General features: G+C 49.1%; 2 protein-coding genes across 2 annotated transcripts in view; one reads left to right on the top strand and one right to left on the bottom strand.

Moving 5' to 3' along the window:
- CERS4 (ceramide synthase 4) overlaps positions 1–6,845 on the top strand; it is a 40,276-nt gene extending 33,431 nt beyond the window's left edge. The window contains exons 3-11 of the mRNA XM_060094239.1: positions 477–594; positions 944–1,062; positions 1,160–1,217; positions 1,617–1,667; positions 2,027–2,119; positions 2,340–2,468; positions 2,758–2,864; positions 4,604–4,760; positions 5,047–6,845. Of these exons, the coding sequence (XP_059950222.1) occupies positions 477–594; positions 944–1,062; positions 1,160–1,217; positions 1,617–1,667; positions 2,027–2,119; positions 2,340–2,468; positions 2,758–2,864; positions 4,604–4,760; positions 5,047–5,223 (1,009 nt within the window). The 3' untranslated portion in view covers positions 5,224–6,845. The remainder of the gene's footprint in view (positions 1–476; positions 595–943; positions 1,063–1,159; positions 1,218–1,616; positions 1,668–2,026; positions 2,120–2,339; positions 2,469–2,757; positions 2,865–4,603; positions 4,761–5,046) is intronic.
- Positions 1–15,559, bottom strand: part of CD320 (CD320 molecule) — a 39,974-nt gene that overhangs the window by 3,439 nt on the left and 20,976 nt on the right. The gene's annotated exons all lie outside the window — the stretch shown is intronic.

The raw sequence follows: 15,559 nt of genomic DNA, 5'->3' as shown, positions 1-15,559 counted from the left end.
TGAGCTTCAGTTTCCCCCAATGAAAGGTGATATTAGGATGGTGGACATGCAATTTGGTCCCGACCCCTGGTCTTGGGGGCCCCCCTGTGGGCAATGTGGTAATTGACTCACCAGGGTCCCGGCTCCTCCAAGTGTGCACAAGGGAGGGGGGGATGCTGGGTGGAGGGAGGCCTGAGAAGGAGACCTGCTTCTGCCCATGCGCGGGGGCCCCCAGCCTGGTAGCGGGGCAGATCAGGACCCAGGCCATCATGAGACAGGCATCGAGGGGACTCTCATCCCTGGTTTGGGATGGAGTGAAGGTGCCTGGGTACCACCAAAGTTGTTGTTCAACCCCATCCTGAAGACAAATCCAGCTTCCTCTCTTAGGTTGGGCGCAATGCAACAGCCAGGCTACCACCTCCAGGGTCCTAAAATGCGGCCCATTGAGCCCCCGTTTCCCCACCTGGACTGACAAGCTGTGTCTCCCCTACACCCAGATTCATTGGCCTGCCCCTGAGCCGGTGGCTGGGTGTGCGGAACCAGACCAGAAGGCCGGTGAAGCCCAATGCCACGCTGGAGAAACACTTCCTTATGGAAGGGCAGAGACCCACAGAGGTGAGATCCCTGACCCCCTCCTCCCTCCCCATTGGCCTGCCTGGGTCCCCTGGGGGAGGTTCTAGAGGGGGTGCAAGAAAACCTCTGTGGGAGGCTGTCCCCACCCCCAGCCCCTTGAATCCCAGTTCCCATCAGCCTGTCTGTGAGCAGGGCTGGGTTTTTATAAGGCCTCTTTTTGGGGGGACCCCCACCCTGTGAAACCCCCTACTCCCCCATCTCCAAAGGCAGAGCACCCCACAGGCGAGGCCTGGGGCTCTAGGGGAGGGGGGGCAGAGCTGGGTCCCGCCTGTCCTGGGACAGGGGCAGGAGGCCACCTCTGTGACCCTGGCCCCCATCACTCCCTCCCCAGCCCCAGATGAGCCTCCTGGCGACCCAGTGTGGGCTCACACTGCGACAGACCCAACACTGGTTCCGGAGACGCCGGAACCAGGACCGGCCCTGCCTGACCAAGAAGTTCTGTGAGGCCAGGTAAGCCCAGGGTGGGGCCGGGAAGGGGGAGTCTGGGGGTGCGGCAGGGGGTCTGGTCCTTTGGCAGCTGCCTCAGGGGCTCCCTCCCCGCCTGCAGCTGGAGGTTCGCCTTCTATCTGTGCTCCTTCATCGGTGGAATCTCGGTTCTTTACCACGTGAGTGTACCTGACAGCTCACCTGCCCTATCCCTCAAGCACCTAGTACGCGCTGGGCCTGGATTGGATTGGGGAGGGGTGTGTGGGGTTCGGGCAGAGGGGCAAACATGTGCTAAGGCACAGAAAGGGAGGGTGGAGGGAGTGAGGCCAGGTGGTGGTCAATGTTCACTCGATGGGTGCCTATTGAGAGGACCTACTGTGTGTCAGGGCTGGGGATTCTGAATCAGCCCCTGGTCTACAGTGAGAGCAGAGTTGCAACCAGGCAGGAGACAGCCGGCCTGAGTGACAGCAGCACGTCAAGGGCCAGGGAGGCCTGAGGAGGCCCCAGGCCGGGGGTTGGGGGGTTGGGGGGGCTGGGTTCTAACCTCTGGACAACTTCAGACTCCTGTGTCCCTGCAGGAATCGTGGCTGTGGACACCGGTAATGTGCTGGGACGGTTACCCACAGCAGGTGAGTGGGAGGGGTGGTGTCTGGAGGCTAGTGGGAGGGTCAGGGCAGTCAGAGTTCCCGTGGCCACAGGCAAGAGCGCCAAAGCTGGACATCACACCATCATTCCCCCCCTGAATCCCACTCTATTTTTTGGCTCCCGTGTGGAATGGAGAGGGGCCAGGAGTCAGGACATACTGGGAGCAGGAGCTGCCACAAGACCACTGCCCTTGATTACCTCTAAGGATGGGGAGCTCATGCCTTCCTCACTCATTGGGATTCATGTGTCATGGGTTTGAGCAAATGGGGAGGGCCCTACCCCACGCCCCATGTCCCGTGGGAATCTCCACTCCCCACAGCTAACCTTGCACTCCCTGCCACAGCCCCTGAAGCCGGCCCTGTACCACTGGTATCTCCTGGAGCTGAGTTTCTACGTCTCTCTGCTGATCACGCTGCCCTTCGACACCAAGCGCAAGGTGAGGCCAGGCCAAGAGTCTGGCCTGGGGCGGTCATGACCCAGTTCCAGGAGGAGAGGGGTGGCCTCACCCCACACCCCGAGACCCTTGGTGTCTCAGGCAGGAGGCGTAGGGTCCACATGCCAAGCAACCCCCTGGGAGGGCCTGCTCCCAGCCCTGCGGGGTGGGGCCCCTCCAGCCCCCCAGCCTCATCCCGGCTATGACCCTCCGTCTCCTGCAGGATTTCAAGGAGCAGGTGGCACATCACTTTGTGACCATCACCCTGATCGTCTTCTCCTACAGCACGAATCTGCTGCGCATCGGCTCTCTGGTGCTGCTATTGCACGACTCCTCCGACTACCTGCTGGAGGTGCGCCTGGCGCAGCCCCACCCCTCCCAGCCCCCCACCCCCCCGCCCTCCCAGGTACCCCTGGTGTTGAGGCCCACCCCGTCAGTCTTACTGGGAGGTGAGGCCCCACCCCCGTCATCCGCAGACCACGCACTTTCTACCTTTCTAGGCAATTCCTAGAGATAAGACCCGCCCCAATTCACCAGGCCCAGGCCAAGGCACCTTTTCCCTGGGGGGAGGCCCCGCCCTTCCCGCGTGCTGCTGCCACCGCCCCACCCCCGGGTGCATTTCTCTCTGCTGTCCCCTCCAGGCCTGTAAGTTGTTCAACTACACGCACTGGCGGCGCGTGTGTGACACTCTCTTCATCATCTTCTCGCTGGTCTTCTTCTACACTCGCCTCGTGCTCTTCCCCACCCAGTGAGTCAGCCCTCCCGCTGGGGCTTGGGGAGGTGGGGGGCGGCGGGGCAGCGGAGATCCATGCCCGCCTCACCCTCCGTTCCTCGGTTTCCCGATCCAGATAGCTGGGGTGTTGGCTGGGAGGTTTCCAGGAGGAGCAAGGAAGGGTGTTCCCGGCACAGGGCACAGCATATGCAAAGGCCCAGAGGTAGGAGAAACGGAAAACTGGGCTTAGTCATCATCCCCTGCCGTGTGCCTGGAACATGGGTTGGGAGACAGCGTCGTTGTCGGGCCCCACTCGCTAAAGTCTTTGCCTGGCAATTTGATGAGCCTGTTGCAACAAGCAGAGGGAACAACGTGAAGGTCCCTGCTCACCTGGAGCTGACAACTGGCAGATGGGGAAATATAATAAGGCAAACAAGTTGACTATAGAATATGAGAGGCAGTGCTCGTGTTAAAGAGAAAAGAAGTTGGGAAGGTCACAGGAACTGTGTGGATAGCTGGAAATAGGGTGGTCGGAGAAGGCCTCACTGACAGCGTTCATATAGAGACTGGAGGGAGGTGAGGGAGAAAACTACTGATCACAGGGGGAAGAGCACGTGCAAAGGCCCTGAGGCAGGACCGTGCCCAGCATGTCGGAGGAACAGAGAGAAGGCCCGTGTGGCAGGACCAGAGTGAGCAAGAGGGAGAGAGGGAGGAGGGGAGAGCACAGAGCTGACGGGAGAGAGTATGCAAGGTCTTATAGGCCTTGGGGAGAAGTTGGGCTTTTATCCCAAGCCAGGTGGCGAGCCCTGCGGGGTTCTGAGCAGAGGATGGGTGGGACCTGACTCGAGTACTCACAGGCTCCCTCTGGTGGCTCCCGGGGGAATAGCTGGTAAGAGGTTGGAGCAAGAGCTGGGGGACCAGGGCGGAGGCGACAGCACGGGTCCGGGTGGGCAATGCTGGGGCTCGACCAACGCAGTCGAGAGAAGTGGGTGGACTCGGGGATGACTCAAGGGTCATGAGATGGCAACGGGCTCAGAGTTACTGCTTGAGGATCAGGAGCTTAGCTCTGGCTGTGCTGGGTTTGAGGGGCCTGCAACACGCCCCTCAGGCACCACCACCGAAAAGTGTGGAGGAAGCAGTCAACACCAGCCTGGGGTTCTGGGAGAGACGTCCATGTCCAGTGTTTGCAGTCACGAGACTGGACAGGGTCACCGAAGACCAGGTGTGGACAGAGAGGCCCAGTCCTGGGGCCCCCTTCTGTTTGCAGGTCAGGGGAGCCTGCAGAGGAGATGGAGAGGGAGAAGCCATGAAGTGGGGACATGGGAGTGTGGGTTCCCGAAGGCACGTGAGGAAAGAACATCAGGAGGAGGGAGGGCCAGCTGGGTGCCTGCTGTCTGATCAAGGCAGGTCACTGATGACCCTACAGCTGATCTGGGTGAAGGTGGTAGTGGGAGGGAAGGGGGAGGGATCTGAGAAGGTGTGAAAGGACCACCCAGGAGAGCTGCTGGGACACTAAGCACCCCCTTGGGGTTTACAGTCACAACCGGGCAGTTGTCCAGCTTGTTCATTCTTTGAATTTAATATAACCAGGTGAGGGGGGGTGGGTACTTAAATGCCCAGCTGAAGGGCACAGGTATCATTCTTTGGGGGTGGGTAATGGGGAGCTATAGAAGGTTCTGGAGCAGGGAAGGTCATGCAAGTTAGAGATTCCTAGGACTGGGGGCAACAGCAGCCAGTGAACCCCTGCCTCTCTCCCTCCTGCTCACCCACCGTAGGATCCTCTATACCACATACTACGAGTCCATTGCCAACTCGGGCCCCTTCTTCGGCTACTACTTCTTCAACGTGCTTCTGATGATGCTACAGCTGCTGCACGTGTTCTGGTCTTGCCTCATCCTTCGCATGATCTACAGCTTCATAAAGAAAGGCCAGGTAGGTGGTCCAGTGGGTAAGGCTCCACCTTGTCAATGCAGGGGGTGTGGGTTCGATCCCTGGTCGGGGAACTAAGATCCCACATGCCGTGCACATGGCCCAAAACTTTTTATAAATAAAATAAATAAATATTAAATAAGTAAATACATATAAAATAGTTTTAAAAAAAGAAAGAAGAAGAAAGACCAGGTAGGGCCGGGCAAGGGTTGGCTAGCTTGTGCCTCCCTGGAGCCCCCAGCCCAGCCCAGCCCCGCGCCGCGCCTCCTCCCTCCTCCCTGTTCCCCAGATGGAGAAGGATGTTCGCAGCGACGTGGAAGAGTCAGACTCCAGTGATGGGGAGGCAGCCCAGGAGTACCCGCAGCTGAAGAACAGGGCGGCTCACCAGCCCGGAGCAGCCCCCACTGATGGCCCTCGGAGCCGGGCAGCCAGGCGGATGGCCAACGGGCACACACCAGCCACGTAGCCGGCCGAGGACTGACCACAAGGGGCTGCCCCAGTGCCCGGCAGCTCGGATTCGTGGGGCGGCTAGACTGGGGACCCTTGGGCCGATTCTGTGGAGACAGGGAGGGCCCCACCCCAGGGGCTGATGATCTGTCTCCAGCCCCTTCCTTCTGCCCACCCTCCCTCCTTCCGCCAGGCAAATGGACAGAGCTGCGGCCGGGGGAGAGAGGGGTGCAGGCAGCCTGGCAACTGTGAAGAGCCCCAGGCTGAAAGGGGGTCCAATAAAACTTGACCGGAGCCAACTTCTCTGCCTGAGAGCTTGTGTCCCTGTCACAGCTCTTCATCCATCCCCAGAGACCCCAAGGCAACCAGGAATTACATACCTCACCAATGGGTCACTCACTGCCACCCCAAGACACATGCGCACCCCCAGGGGACCCAGACAGTGAGCAGCGCATGCGGACCCCCTTGGGTGAGTCCCCAACTCCCAGCCAGAGCCTCAGCCAAGCTACCTCCTTCCACCCCAGGGCAGCCCTTCGTCAGCTACTCACAGACCTTGCGTACAGATGAGCAGGTGCTGGGCTCAGACAGGTGGAGTCCTTTGCCCAAAGTCACACAGGTCCAAACAGAAGGGCGAAGGGGAGACTCACACCTGTTCCTGCAGCCCCTGCTCAAGCCTGGCAGATCCCCGTCCTCAAGGTCCCCAGGACCTCCCTGGAGACAGTGAAATAGGACTTTGTGGGAGGGCAACTTCCTGCAGGCTTCCCAAGGGTTCAGCCGGGTGACTTCACTGTCTCCTCAGGAGATCTGCAGGAGGGTGCCTGCCCCTCACACACACCCCAGGAATCACTGCCACAAGGTCCCATGCAGGGCCAGAATGTGCTGCCTTCAGGGGAACACCAGAGACAGGAGTCAGAGAAAGGAGAGAAAGGGTGGGGGGACGGATCTCACCTTCTGTGCTTCTCAACAAAGAGGAGAGGATGGGAGTGGGGAGAGATGGCAGAGAGGAGAAAGGTCCCTTCTGTGTCTCCACTGAGAAACAAGGATGGAGGGAGAGGAAGGTGTTACATATGATCCAGCAATCCCACTCCTGGGCATATATCTGGACAAAACTATAATTCAAAAAGATACATGCACCCCTATGTTCATAGCACTATTCACAATAGCCAAGACGTGGAAACAACCTAAATGTCCATCGACAGATGAATGGATAAAGACATGGTACATACACACAATGGAATATTACTCAGCCATAAAAAAGAAGGAATAATGCCATTTGCAGCCACGTGGACGGACCTAGAGGTCATCATATGAAGTGAAGTAACTAAGAAAAAGACAAATATCATACAATATCACTTACATGTAGAATCTAAAAACAAGGATAGAAAAACAGTAAGAGACCACAGACATAGAAAAACCTATCGTTACCAAAGGTGGGGGGAGGGATAAATTAGGAGTTTGGGATTGGCAGATGCAAGCTATTATATATAGAATGGGTAAACAACAAGGTCCTACTGTGTAGCACAGGGAACTATATTCAGTATCCTGTGATAAACCGTAATGGAAAAGAATATGAAAAAGAATGTATATGTATGTATAACTGAATCACTTTGCTGTACAACAGAAATTAACACGACATTGTAAATAACCTACTTCAATAAAATAAAAATGTTTTAAAAACAGGCAGGTGTTAGAATCACTGGAAAGAGGGACTGGAAAGATGAGAGAGGAGGGAACAATTAGAAGAGCTGAGATGTCATGGGAAGTTGGAAACAAACAGGAAAAGAGAAGGGACAGTGGGGGAGGTGGAAGAAAAGGTGGCATTGGAGAGACACCGGAGATGAGAGGGGAGAGAGCAGACTAGGAGCTTGGAGGATGTGATGTCAGAAGATGGTGAGACCTGGAGGGAAGAAAGGCAGGGGAGAGAAGAGAGAGAAACGGGAAAAGAAGAGGAAAAGAATACCGAGGTGTGAAGGGCTTCTCAGACAGAAATGTGAAGTGAGGGAGAAGTAGATCCTAGGAGGAGGAGCGAGGGATGAAAAGATGAGCAGGTGGTCCACAGGAGAGAGATGCAAATGGCTTGGAAGCAGATAAAAAGATGCTCAGCCTCACTCCATCTGAGCGAAGCGCAAATTAACCCTACAATGAAATGTCAATTCTCCCTAGCTATCCCCGGCAAAAATACACAGTGACAGCATCCTCTGTAGGTGAGATTTGCAGGGAAAACGCCTCTGTCCTGGAACACGCCCCTCCCACCACCACCACCCTTTTCTCTTTATCCCTAAAAATACATCTAGATCTTCCTAGTACACCTACAACTCAGTAGAAGGACAACCGACCTAAAAATAAAATAGGAGCAAAAATCACAATGGACACTTACAGAAGAGAAGATACTTATGGCCAATAAACGTATAAAGACATACTCAAATCTCAGTGATAATCAGGAAAATGCAAAGTAAGATGGTGAGACACCATTTTAAGCCCATTCAACTGGCAAAAATAAACTGGCCAGGGAATTCCCTGGAGGTCCACTGGTTAGGACTCCACGCTTCCACTGCAGGGGGCATGGGTTTGATCGCTGGTCGAGGAACCCCGCATGCCACATGGGGTGGCCAAAAAATAATATTTTATTTATTTATTTATTTATTTTTGGTACGCGGGCCTCTCACTGCTGTGGCCTCTCCCGTTGCGGAGCATAGGCTCCAGACGCGCAGGCTCAGTTGCCATGGCTCACGGGCCCAGCCGCTCCGCAGCATGTGGGATCCTCCCGGACCGGGGCACGAACCCGTGTCCCCTGCATCGGCAGGTGGACTCTCAACCACTGCGCCACCAGGGAAGCCCAATAATAATAATTTTTAAAAAATAATAAATTGGCCAAAGCAAGTATTGGAGAAGATGGGACTCAATAACCTCACATATATTACTGGGGAGGGGGCGGTGTAAATTGGTACAATCATTTTGGAAAATCACTCACCATCACGTCAAATTGTTGACCGTTCTATGAAGTTCAAAAGCAACTCAAACAAGATGATGTATTGTTTAGGCATACACATCTATCTAGAATAATTATTTCTTTAATAAATAGAAAACAAACACAAAATTCAGAACTTATCAAAGTTACCTTTGATTTGGGGAGGGGAAAGCACTCAGGTAGATATAAATAACTGTCACTGTTCTAACTTTTGAGGTTGTGAGGTATAGTGACAGATACTGATTTTATTGTTAATAAATACAACTTAAGGGACTTCCCTCGTGGCGCAGTAGTTGGGAATCCGCCTGCCAATGCAGGGGACACGGGTTCAATCCCTGGTCTGGGAAGATCCCACACGCCACGCAGCAACTAAGCCCGTGCACCACAACTACTGAGCCTGTGCTCTAGAGCCCACGAGCCACAACTACTGAGCCCACGTGCCACAACTACTGAAGCCCGTGCGCCTAGAGCCTGTGCTCCACAACAAGAGAAGCCAAAGCAATGAGAAGCCTGTGCACCACAATGAAGAGTAGCCCCCGCTCGCCGCAACTAGAGAAAGCCCGTGCGGCAACGAAGACCCAACACAGCCAAAAATAAATAAATGAAGTAAATTTAAAATAAATAAATAAATAAATACAACTTAAAAGGGATATGCAAAAATACATGCAGCAGAATGGGAGACACTATTTGCAAACCATATATCTGAAAAGGGTCTAGCACTCAGAATATATAAACACTTAAAACTCAACAACAACAAAAAATTTTAAAGATGGGCAAAGGACTTCAATTGACATTCCTCCAAAGCAGATATACAGCCAATAAGCATATGAAAAGGTGTCTTAAGGAAATCTAAATCAAAACCACAAGATACCACTTCACACCCATAACCATAAATATAGCAAAATATAAAATAATCACTGTTGGTGAGGTTGTGGAAAAATTAGAACAATTCTTGTATGTTGTTGGTTGGAATGTAAAATGGTTAATTACTGTGGAACATCGTTTGGTAGTTCTTCAGAAAGTTAAACAGATTTATCATCTGACCTAGCAATTCTACTCCTAGGTATATACCCAAAGGCTTGAAAACAGGGACCCAAACAAATACTTGTATATGATTGTTCATAGCAGCACTGTTCACAATAGCCAAAAGATCAAAACAACACAAATGTCCATCGATAGGTGAATGGATAAACAAAATGTGATATATCCCAAAACGGAATATTATTCAACCATAAAAGGAAATACTGATACATGCTACAACGTGGATGAACCTCAGGAACATTATGCTAAGTGAAAGCAGACAGACAAAAGGTCACACATTTTATGACTGCTTTTATATGAAATGTCCAGAATACCTAAACCTATAAAATAGTACAAAAAGAATTTGAAAATAGATATATGTATTGAATATATGTATAACTGAATCACTTTGTTGTACCCCTGAAACTAACACAACACTGTAAATCAAATATACTCCAATATAAGTAAAAAAAATTTTAAAGAAATAAAAATAGAGGGGCTTCCCTGCTGGCGCAGTGGTTAAGAATCTGCCTGCCAATGCAGGGGACATGGGTTTGAGTCCTGGTCCGGGAAGATCCCACATGCCACGGAGCAACTAAGCCCGTGCGCCACAACTACTGAGCCTGTGCTCTAGAGCCTGCAAGCCACAACTACTGAGCCCGCGTGCCACAACTACTGAAGCCCACCCGCCTAGAGCCCGTGTTCTGCAACAAGAGAAGCCACCTCAATGAGAAGCCCGCGCACCGCAATGAAGAGTAGCCCCTGCTCACCACAACTAGAGAAAGCCCGTGTGCAGCAATGAAGACCCAACGCAGCCAAAAATAAATAAATAAATTTATTAAACAAAAAAAACCCCCATATCTAACAAAACAAAACAAACACACAAACAAAAACTACAGCTAGCATCATACTTACTGGTGAGAAACTCAAAGCTTTCCCACTAAGATGAGGAAGGAACAAGGCAAGCACATCCCCTCTGCCTTTCAACATCATACTGGAAGTTTCAGCTAATGCAATAAGACAAGGAAAGGAAATAGAAGGGATACAGATTAAGGAGAAAGAAATTAAGCTGTCTTTGTTCATAGATGATATGATCATCTATGTAGAAAATTTAAAATAATCAACAACAACAAAAAAACCCTCCTGGAACTGATAAGCCATTATAGCAACATTGCAGGATACCAGGTTAATATTCAAAAGTCAATCACTTTCCTATGTACCAGCAATTCAAAAGTGGAATTTGAAATGAAAAACATAATGTGGGGACACACAGTTTTGAGGGCATTAGCCCACTGTGGCCCCCTTCGCCTGGCAAAGCAATAAAGCTATTCTTTTCTACTTCACCCCCCAACAAAATAAAACAAACAAAAAACATAATGCTATTTACATTAGAACCCCCCAAATTAAATACTTTGGTATAAATCTAACAAAATATGGACAAGTTCTATATGAGGAAAACTTCAGAATCTGATGAAAGAAATCAAAGAACTAAATAAACGGAAAAATATTCCATGTTCATGGGATAGAAAGACTCAATATTGTCAAGATGTCAGTTCTTCCCAATATGGTCTATAGATGCAATGCAATTCCAATCAAAACCCCAGCAACTTATTTTGTGTATATTAACACACTGAGTCTCAAGTTAAATGGAGAGGCAAAAGACCCAGACTAGTCAGCACAATATTGAAGGAGAACAAAATTGGAGGACTAGAAATAGAGTCACAGATGTAGAAAACAAACTTATGGTTACCAAGGGGGAAGTGGGGGAGAGATAAGTTGGGAGATTGGGATTGCCATATACCCACTACTATATATAAAATAGATAACCAATAAGAACCTACTGTATAGCACAGGGAACTCTACTCAATACTCTGTAATGATCTATATAGGAATGGAATCTAAAAAAGAGTGGATATATGTATATGTATAACTGATTCGCTTTGCTGTACAGTAGAAACTAACACAACATTGTAAATCAACTATACTCCAATAAAAATTAATTAAAAAAAGAAGTTGAGGGGCTTCCCTGGTGGCGCAGTGGTTGAGAGTCCGCCTGCCGATGCAGGGGACACGGGTTCGTGCCCCGATCCCGGAAGATCCCACGTGCCGCGGGGCGGCTGGGCCCGCGAGCCATGGCCGCGGAGCCTGTGTGTCCGGAGCCTGTGCTCCGCAATGGGAGAGGCCACAGCAGTGAGAGGCCCGCGTACAGCAAAAAAAAAAAAAAAAAAAAGAAGTTGAAGGACTGACACTACCCGACTTCATGATTTTCTATGAATGTACAATAATCAAGACAGGATAGTGTTGGTGAAAGAAGAGACAAAATAATAGATCAGTGGAACAGAAGAGACAACCCGGATACATACCTACATAAATATAGTTAACTGATCTTTGACAAAGGAGCAAAGGCAATACAATGGAGCAAAGAGAGCCTTTTCAACAAATGGTGCTGGAAAAACTAAACATCCACAGGTAAAAAATGAATCCAAACACAGACCTTGCACAGTTCACAAATTAACCCAAAATGGATCACAGACCTAAATGTAAAATACAAGAGTTTATTATAAAACTCCTAGAAGATAACATAAGAGAAAATCTAAACGACCTTGGGTTTGGTGATGACTTTTTGACATAGCACCAAAGGCACGATCCATGCAAGAAAGGATTGATAAGCTAGACTTCACTGAAACTAAAAATTTCTGCTCTGTGAGAGACACTATCAAGAGAAGATGTGGGAATTCCCTGGTGGTCCAGTGGTTAGGACTCTGTGCTTTCACTGCCAAGGGTGCAGGTTCGATCCCTAGTCAGGGAACTAAGATCCCACAAGCTGCGCGGTGAGGCCAAAAAAGAAAAAAAAATGCATTAGACATACCTGATAAAGGACTGTTATCTAAAATACACAAAAAACTCTTAAACAACAATAAGAAAACAAACAACCCAATTAGAGAATGATCCAAAAATCTTACCAGACACCTCACTAAATAAGATATACAGATGGCAAATACGCATATGAGAACACATGTCATCAAAGAAATAAATGCAAATTAAAACAATGGACTTTCAGTTATGATAAATAAGTACTAGGGATGTAATATACAACATGATAAATATAATTAACACTGCTGTATGTTATACATGAAAGTTGTTGAGTAAATCCTAAGCATTCTTATTATAAGAAAAAAAAGTGTCTCTTTCCTTAATTTTTTTTTTTTTTTTTTTTTTTTTTGTGGTACGCGGGCCTCTCACTGCTGTGGCCTCTCCCGTTGCGGAGCACAGGCTCCGGACGCGCAGGCTCAGCGGCCACGGCTCACGGGCATAGCCGCTCTGCGGCATGTGGGATCTTCCCGGACCGGGGCACGAACCCGTGTTCCCTGTATCGGCAGGCAGACTCTCAACCACTGCGCCACCAGGGAGGCCCTTTCCTTAATTTTTTATCTATATGTGATGATGGATGTTCACTAAACTTACTGTGATAATCATTTCATGATGTATGGAAGTCAAATCATGCTGTACACCTTAAACTTATACAGTACTGTATGTCAATTATTTCTCAATAAAACTGGAAGAAAAACAAAAAACAAAAAACAATGAGATACCACTACACACCTATTAGAATGCCCCAAAATCTGGAACAATGACAACATCAGATACTGGCGAGGATCTGGAGCAACAGAACTCTTGTTCATTGCTGGTGGGAATGCAAAGTGGTCCAGCCACTTTAGTTCTTACAAAGCTAAACACACTCTTACCAAATGATCCAGCAATTGCACTCCCTGGTATCTACCCAGAGTAGTTGAAAACTTATATCTACACAAAAACCTGCACAGAGATGTCAATAGCAGCTTCATTCATAATTTTCAAAACTTGGAAACAACCAAGACGCTCTTCAGTAGGTGAATGGGTAAATAAACTGTGGAATGGAATATTATTCAGTGCTAAAAAGAAATGAGCTACCGGGCTTCCCTGGTGGTGCAGTGGTTGAGAGTCTGCCTGCCGATGCAGGGGACACGGGTTCGTGCCCCGGTCCGGGAAGATCCCACATGCCGCGGAGCGGCTAGGCCCGTGAGCCATGGCCGCTGAGCCTGTGCGTCCGGAGCCTGTGCTCCACAACGGGAGAGGCCACAACAGTGAGAGGCCTGCGTACTGCAAAAAAAAAAAAAAAAAAAAAAAAAAGTAGAGGAAAAATAAGAATTTTATCTTCCGGGATGGAAGATAGCTAAGGAGTATCTCTCTCAAAGCAGAGTAAAGAGAGAACTTCTCTCTCAAAGCAGCATAAAGAAGAAATTCTCTTCTTCTTCTTTAAACCACATGGAATATAGATCCCTACAGACCAACATCTGTCTAAAAGTAGTAAAAAGAATTAAGAAACTGAAATAGAAAGGATTATTTGAAAGAAAGGAAGGAAGGAAGGCTGGAACATTCCCAAAACTGAAGAAATTCATGAGCCCCCAGATTGAAAGAGCCCACTGTGAGCCAAACGAAGTGAATTCCTTAAAAATTCCACACTGAAACTTACTGAAATGAAGTTCCAAGCCATTAAGGATAAAGAACAAAACCCCAAATCCACCAGAGGAAAAAGACAGCTTTTCTACAGGAGATGAGCAGTTGGAGAGCACAATTTTTAATCTGTACAACAGATGCCTGACAATAGAAGCGAATCCTCAGAGCCCACAGGATAAATATCTCAGAACTGAAAATTCCATACCCAGCTAAATTACCAAGTTAGAATAAGGGTGCAATAATGACATTTTCAGACAAACAAGATCTCTCATGTTCTCCCCTTAAAAAGTCTTCATATTCCTTAAGCCCTCTCCACTGTCCAGTACCCAGGCATCAGCTCCCAGAGCTCTGGGTTGGACATATAGGCTCTGTGCAACTTTACCTGTTTTTGTTTAATTGTTTTTACTTTTTATTTTGAAATAATTTCAGACACAGAAAAGTTGTGATGATAAAATTTAAAAAAGTCCCAGCGGGGAGGGGTGGGTGGGATGAACTGGGAGATTGGGATTGACATATATACACTAATATGTATAAAACAGATAACTAATGAGAACCTGCTGTATAGCACAGGGAACTCTACTTCTCTTCGCTGTACAGTAGAAACTAACACAACATTGTAAAACAACTATACCCCAATTAAAAAAAGAAAAAGTCCCACATACTCTTCATTCAAATTTCTCTAAGGTTAACATCTCACCACATTTCCATTATCCCCATCATCTCCACTATCTCCATCTCCATCATCTCCATCTCTATCATCTCCATCTCCATCATCATCATCTCCATCTCCTCCATCATCTCCTCCTCTTCCTCCTCCTGCTCTCCTGCTCCTCCCGTCCCATTCATATATATATATATATATACACATACACACATACTTTTTTCTGAGAGAGTAACTTACAGACATGATGCTCCTTTACCCCTAAACAGTTAGTGTGTGTTTCCTGAAAAAAAGGAAATTTCCTTACATAACTACAGCAGAGTTACCAAAGAAGGAAAGTTAGCACTGTTACAATACTATTATCCAATTTGCAGACCATCAGATTTTTCCATTGTCCCACTCATATGCTGTATAGGATGCAACCCAGGGTTACATGGTGCATTTAGTTATAATTTGTCTCATCAAATGTCTCTTCAGTTTCATTTAATCTGGAACAATTCCTCAGGCTCTACGTCTTGTGTGACTTTGCATCCTGATCAACAGAAGTCAACCCTCTTCGGACACACACTCTTGTCACATCCTAGGTGAATACACAATGTCCCACCAGGGGACTCGATCTGGCCACCTGTGTCCCAGGAGAGGTTTTGGCTCATCAGTGGAGGCCAGGGCTGTGTGGAGCCTGCTGGGTGGAGCTGAGGTCTCTGAGAGCCTCCAATGGAAGCTCAAAGCCCTCAGATAACTAAGAGGAACCCAGGTACATCCAAGGGGAAACGGAAGCATGGAAGTAGTGTTGCAGCTACAGGAACAGAGGGGAAGGACCAGCCTGGACTCCCCTAGGACAAGCTGGTGAACAGGGATCCAGGGCTTCTCACAGATTCAGACAGTCCTGTGTCCCCTCACAAGGAATATTCCTTCTAGTGCTGTCCCCCCCAGTTCTCCTTCCTGTGCCAGTGGGCTCCCCCTTTCTCTAAGACATGCAGACACCCTCAGCACCTTCAGCCTCGCCCACCACCGCCCAAGGCGGTGAGCACCTCTGCTTCCTGAAACATGATGGTGAAATTCCAGCCACCCTCCCAGAGAGAAACAAGGTTAGGGCATCTGGTCTTTTCTCTGTTCACCCACCTCTGACACAGCACTCCTGGATCTTGCCTGACCTGAAGGTGTCCTGTCCATCTAGTGCCAGGTGCTCTTAGACCACTAGTCCCTCAG

Source organism: Mesoplodon densirostris, chromosome 3 (genome assembly GCF_025265405.1).
Source record: "Mesoplodon densirostris isolate mMesDen1 chromosome 3, mMesDen1 primary haplotype, whole genome shotgun sequence".
NCBI lineage: Eukaryota > Metazoa > Chordata > Mammalia > Artiodactyla > Ziphiidae > Mesoplodon > Mesoplodon densirostris.
This window is presented reverse-complemented; position numbering and strand designations above follow the sequence as displayed.